At 38.1% G+C, this 7,060-nt stretch overlaps 1 protein-coding gene across 4 annotated transcripts in view; it reads right to left on the minus strand.

The window, feature by feature from the left end:
• Positions 1-887: 887 nt before the first annotated feature.
• The window catches only part of LOC143287552 (kinesin-like protein unc-104), a 123,257-nt gene continuing 117,084 nt past the window's right edge, over positions 888-7,060 (minus strand). For all 4 annotated transcript variants that reach the window (XM_076595634.1, XM_076595633.1, XM_076595632.1 and 1 more), the window contains one exon: positions 888-6,672. In XM_076595634.1, the coding sequence (XP_076451749.1) occupies positions 6,633-6,672 (40 nt within the window). In that variant the 3' untranslated portion in view covers positions 888-6,632. The remainder of the gene's footprint in view (positions 6,673-7,060) is intronic.

The raw sequence follows: 7,060 nt of genomic DNA on the forward strand, positions 1-7,060 counted from the left end.
ATTCTAGATACTTATTCGAATAGAAAAGACATTGAAAAAGAAAACATGTAATATGTGGTGGTCATATAATATATATATATATATATATATATATATATATATATATATATATAAGGGTTTGAAGTTGAGCTTGTCTTAATTTCATTGACCGTGGCGGGAGAGGGTAGTCTTGTCCCGAGGGCAGTAACTCTGAGTGCGTCCCAACTTTTTTCTTGGGAACATGTACAAATTAGTTCAGCAGACTCTGAAGAACATTTTAAGACCAGTCTACATCATTCCTGGGGTGGGGTGGAGGTTGGGGGGAGGGCTGGGGGGGATGGGACGGGAGGAGGGGGGGCTGTACAGTAACCCCCTAGGCCTTGCGGACTGCTCTGTTTGACGAACACGTTTACCCTCCTCTACACACGCAGTGCGATGTGGTAGTGTGTTCAGCCATGACATTGGGCCACGAAAGATGCTTTCAATCCACGTTCAGTCAGGACTCTTATTGCACTGTAACACTTTGATCAATATTCACTTGTTTTCATATTTGTTTTAGAACTATTTCCTGGTGGACAACGCATCATCAGCCCCCAGTCTATCAGTCTCTCCTATCCCCTCCTCTCCTCTCTCTTCTCTCCTCAGCATGTGTGTGTGTGTGTGTGTGTGCGTGCGCGTGTGTGTGTGCGTGTGTTGCTATCACATTTCTTTACATTATTCAATCGCAAATATACTGCATTGTTCATGTGTACGTAAGCCAGCATACACAGACATACAACCAGCGGACGCACGCACGCACGCACGCACACACACACACACAGACACACACACACTCAAGTACTATCACAGACACACAGACGGACAAAAACAGAAAGAAAGAAAAAAAGGCTGAACACACTACGGTTGATGTGTATGTTTATTTTGTGAGCTGCAATGCCAAACGACCATCGACGCAGCTAGATATGATCACAAAAGAATCCGAGGGGGAGCACAAAAATCATATCACAAGCTCTAACAAATGTTGGGAAGCAAGCGAACTGTAAAAGTGAAACTCATCTGATCAGGACGTGCTGCAGGGGCTTCCAGATTATTCCAGACCAAACCAGGCGGATTCTATTCGAAGAACCACAGGAGATGAAAGGGAACGAAGACAAAGCGCATTCCCTAGTCGACAGAACAACGTAGCAGTAGCAGGCAGCTTTAAGCGTGTTCGAACGTCCTAAATTTCGATGTGACTTTTCCCCACCCGGTACTTCTGTCATAACTGCGAATAATATTTATTTGCCAGCGTTACATTTTTATATAACGTTCCACATGACATGACCATACTTTGTAGAATAGCAGTTGTTTTTTCCATTAAGATACATGACATTATTTATTTATAAAGCCTGGGAAGGTCTTTGTGACAGGCAAACACGTATTGAAAAGGTAAAACAATAAAGAAACAAAGGAATGAATAAACAAAAACAAATATTGTGAATGTGATTGGTCTTCAACTCCCTTATATTTGGCCTCACAACACACCATCTTATGGGCTGGAAGAAAAACCAACAGCATCATAAAAAATGAGTTTGCAATAATGTCCACATACAAACTACAACACCAGGTTGAATGTGAATAAATATTGGTTTAGAACCCCTCCCACCCGTTTGACCCCGTTAACTTACCAGTCCCACCACGCCCCCCACTTTAGTTCTTATCTAATTTCATTGGTTATCACCATACGCATTGTATCGAGCCAGTTCCTTTTGTTGAAGACTCTTCAACAAATTGGACCCTTCACCTGTGTGTTCGAAAGAGTAATGAAGTTGTCACGAAAAGAAAAACTGGTGATTCAATGGTAACCGTCATACTGGTAAAGCACTGGTAAAGGATGGAAAAACACGATCCTCGGTTAACTTTTAAAACTGTGCAACCAACCGGTGCTACGTGCTGAAAAATAATGAAACATAACAGGTTGCTAAAACAGAACAAACCACTCTCCACCCTTCACACGCATACGCGCGCGTGCACTGACACACAGGATCGGACAAATGCACTGTTGTTTTTAAACGAGTAAAACTTTGAAAACAATATAACAGTAAAACTTTGGAAACAATAAAATATCGGAGTAAAATAACATGGGAACGTACAGAAATTCGAACACAGAATGAATTTGCTGGATTCGTGAACATGTTTTTTTTCTTCTAAACTCTCGTTTTGTAAGTAACAGTGGACTCTACCTTCCAGTCAACCCATGCGTTTCACAACAGGTAACAAGCTGCACATACCAACATCCCCAATAACTCCATGTGGCCAATTAATTTCTGATCACACAAATGACCAAAAACTTTCAGATAGTGAACGCAAAATATGAGCAAACTCGTATCATTGCGAACTGCTGACAAATCCCACACGAAAAAATGCCAAACCTCGCACCAGATTTATCTTAACTTGGTACATTTTGGAAGTCTCTCTCATTCTTTGTCTTCGAAAGACACTGACCATTTCCCTATTAAACTGGTCCAATGAAATTATCTTGTTTGTACATGATAAAACCAATATTTACATGCAAGAAGTTTACCCCACTGGCAAACATCTCCTGTTCTAATTATGTGGAATATGTCACGAAAGAAAATCAACTTCCATATAACACTGCATTACTTACATTGTATTTCTTTGGGTAACATTCAGGTGAATTGTCGTACTGCATTCTTTTGGATGCAGATTTACATGAAGTGGGTATTATTCTGCTAACATTTCCGGCAGAAAATAGTATTATAAAGACCACTGAGAAACTCATATTACAATATGTTTGTTTTCGAACAAATTTTCTGAACAGAAAAAGAGTGATCAGAACCAGGGGCATTTAACTCCTTTGTCGTCAAAACGACAGTGGGCCATAAAAGAAGATGCATGGTAAATGCTTTTTCTTAGAAGCTGGTTCTATTTTGCCCAGTTCTTTTTTTATATTTGGAGGTGGTAATAATCACGATCACGTTACACAAAAAGCTAAGAAGCAGGGATCCACAGCACTTTTTCTGCGCCAGTAGCACAACACTGACAATATTCATAATGGATCAGGTTAATTGTGTTGCTATTTGCTATACGATGTTTTGTTACAATGGCGACTTTCGTGTCAACTAATGATTTGGACAATATGCTGGAACCCTTAACAAATTCAAAAAAGGAAACGAACGACTTCAATGCAATACGACAATGACCAAAAATTACAAGTCACGTTCATAACAAACACAATGTACTCGAACATAATTATATCAGGAGTCGACATAAAGAAATCAATTGAATGAACAAGTTGGTGTGTGAAAGAAAACAAACAGGTGATATTTTTTTTTCCGTGAAAGAAGTGACAAAATGTAACCAATGGGTTTTCATCAACCACTGTGCCCGGGTCAAGACTCTGGCTTTGATGACAACATGAGCAACACAATATACAAATCAGTTTTCTCACATTACTTCTTGACTGTGTGAGTATACAGATCTATTGTTTTCATCATGATGAAATACTGCTGGAATACGACTTTGGTTTCACCCTGCACTTGTGATCTTATGGTTTTCTTAGTCAATGGCTGGTTACCACTCATAACAATCTTGTAGTTGCTTGTCAAGACACAGTCGATGTGAATCACGTTTCATTCTTGATTCTTGGTAAAATTGGAAATGATATATACAGACAAAAGAATGAAAAAATACAACTGATGTTTTTCTTCAACAAAAATTAATTTGCCTTTAGTCAAATCCTCCACTTGTTTATAAAACTATTTGCTGTAGAAAGTTTCCAAAAACTGCTTGAATCTTGTCCTACTTGAAATCTCTGGATCTGCTGAGAGGTCTGTATGGTTTTCTTTCTTTCCAGCACAAATTTTTATGAAAAACCTCCAAAGATTTCTTGATTACAAAACACATCCAACTACATACATCAACTAAATCTTCATCGTTTCTGCTTTGAGGAGTGTGTGCAACATTGAAACTGTTAATATGCCTTAAATCTTTCACAAAAAGGCAAAATACAAAATGAAAAAAACAAAAAAAAGAAAGAGAGAATACAGGTATAATCGTCCAGCTAATTTGTATGTTATGGTGATAAATAGAACATAACACAAATTGTTTCCAACCTATTTCTCAAGTTTGCATTCTTCGTGACTGCATTTTTCACAAAGCATAAGAATCATTACAAACAACAGCGAACACCTTAACAGCTAAAATATGACGAGGAATGCACAGTCGATTTCACATGACAGTCTGGTTTGAAAATCTGCTGATTACAATTATAATGATGTGTTTTAATGGGGTGGATACAATGACACAGTTTTATGCAGACGAGTCTGCCAATATGTTCATGAAATTATCGCATGCTGATTGTAGAAGCAGACACCTTTATACACACTAATCTATGCAGGACACAACACTGACTTCGTCTGTTCGTGTTACATTTTCAATGTCACAACGTGTATAATAACACCCACACTACTCAGAAGTGGTGATGGACATGACTTATGAACCATTTATCACACTAAGGAATCATGTACATGTTGTTTTTCAAATCGTTCAAAGCAATTTTTATCTCCACAGATCACAGGTCACTAGAAGCAAAATATAACATAAGGAAGTCAAAGGCTGTGTAATATTGGGGAAGGTGATTTTTCCGGAAAAAAGTTATCAGTCAGAACAAGGTCAGATTAATCGCAAATACCAAACTGGTTGTTTGTTACAGTGACCACAAAAGCTCTACCCACAAAACTGGTGTATTGCACATATGTACATGGTTGACGGGATCAGATGCAAAACGTTTAAGGATGAAAAAACATGACATGATGACATTATACTGTTTTGGAATTATACAGTCACAGGTAGGATAAATGGATTACTTTTAAACGAGGTTTTTCATATCACATTTTATGAGTCAAGAATGGAAATATCAGATATGAAAAACGCATTTTTTCACTGAAGAAAGCGAAGAGAATCATCCAAAATATGTTTTAAAATGAAAGCATAATATAGCTTTTTGTTTGGCAAAATGGCTAAGTGGAATCTCATTCACTATCAACGAAGTGAAAAGGACTATTGTTCTGACTTATTAAATTGTTCAAGTCAGCTATATTATTTAATGACCTACATAATTAACATAAACACCGCTACAAATACCCTGAGATTGCCTTTGCCATCAGCTCGTTATATATAGAGCGTTTAAAACCTGGAGTGAACCAAACAATTATTTGTTATCGAAATTTTGGAAAATGATGCGGAAAATGATCACTGATATATATTGCACCAAACTATTTGTCAAAGTAAAGAACAATCTTTTGGTGATAAATGAAACATTTTTAGGAATGAATCCATGCTGCAAAATGGTGTATGCATTTGTCTGCAAGCATGTGTTCACGCACGCGCGCATGTGTGTGTGTGTGTGTGCGTGCGTGCGTGTGCGTGTGTGTGCGCGTGCGTGGGTGCATGCGTGCGCGTGTGCAGTGTGTGTGTGTGTGTGTGTGTGTGTGTGTGTGTGTGTGTGTGTGTGTGTGTGCCTCTGACAAGTAACATGGCAGACCTGCCCTCTGATTATTTTTAACTTGTGGAAGGCTTTATATTTTTGCAAAATGTAAATTCACATTTTCCCCATTTTATCAATAGAAGATTTTAAAATTGATTGTGTATACTGAAGGGTTAATTTCTTACTTTAAATATATAGCTACTGGTACATCTGATGTTAATATCACCGATTTGATGAGCTGACTCATGCGCTAATTGAACAGAATATCACATTTCAGAAACAAATAACTAAATGTGCACACGAATCGTGTAAATAAACAAATAAGAAACTAACAGACAGTACCCACAGGTAAGCAAACGGAATTGCAAAAACATCTAGCAAGTCAGATAAAGAAAGATGAAGACCCGAAGAAAAAAAGTTGAAGAGAAATGCTGCTTCCAGGTTAACTTGGTTCAGCAAAAGCATGAAACTTTGCAAAGGGATGTACAAGAGTATTCTCATAATGAAATTTTTTTAAATCGTTTCACATAATGAGGGTAATGATTTCATCCATTTGGGATAAAGCACCCTGTGTTTCAGCTGGTTTTGACAAAACATAATAAAAGAAAAACGCAATTTGGAGTTAAAAGGAATAATACCTATTTTTCACTGCAAGAATCCAACGCAGTCTCAGAAAAAAAACCCCTGGAGATACAGTTATTTGTAATTATCATTTACAGAACACTGCATATTTAAGATGAAAAAGAGAAAATGAAGAAGAAGAAAGAAGAAGAATGAAAGAATGAAAATAAGATGATGAGGAAAGGGAAGAAGAAGAAGAAGTAGAAGAAGAAGAGATGCACACAGATGACTAGATGCAATGAAATGCATAACACCCAGAAAATGTTTTAAATGTGATAAATACGCGTGTTCTTTCAAATGTTCGTTTTCCTTGTGTAACCTCAACAAACACGGGTATTTACCAATGGCAGTACAGAATATGGACTAAATACCAACAAAAACAAACTTTGAAGAAACCCAAATAAAGTTTTCTCGCAAATAGAAGCAACGCAATAAGGGTGGAGTATCCCTAAAGAAAACTAAAACACACGACGAGAGGGGACCAATGGAGGATGACAGATACTCTGGCAGAGGGAAAAGAGGGTGTTCCCACCATAAGGGCCTCCTACATCATCACGGGCTCTTTGCGTCTGGACAGAGTGGATCTGGAATAAACAATACAAAACAATAGAGTTAATGAATGAGCGACTTAAGCTGCATTTTTGTCATACTGGTGTCTTGTTTGGTTTAAATGCGTTTTGTGTTGTGTGGTGTGGCGTGGCGTGGCGTGGCGTGGCGTGGTGTGGTGTGGTGCAGTGTTGTGTGTAAAACGATACTGCAGTATGGTTCCTTTATCATCTCGATTTAATGTCTGAAAAAGTATTGTCTCGTGTCGATTTTGGTAGCATCGCAGTACATTGTATAGTTACGTATTCTGCACGACAAGTCACGTACGTCTTTCACATACGCACATATACACATACACACACCCTGACATACACATACATAACACACAGCACACACATTAACACACTGACAGATGGAATGCAGCCA

This window comes from Babylonia areolata, chromosome 11, assembly GCF_041734735.1.
Source record: "Babylonia areolata isolate BAREFJ2019XMU chromosome 11, ASM4173473v1, whole genome shotgun sequence".
NCBI classification, from domain to species: domain Eukaryota; kingdom Metazoa; phylum Mollusca; class Gastropoda; order Neogastropoda; family Buccinidae; genus Babylonia; species Babylonia areolata.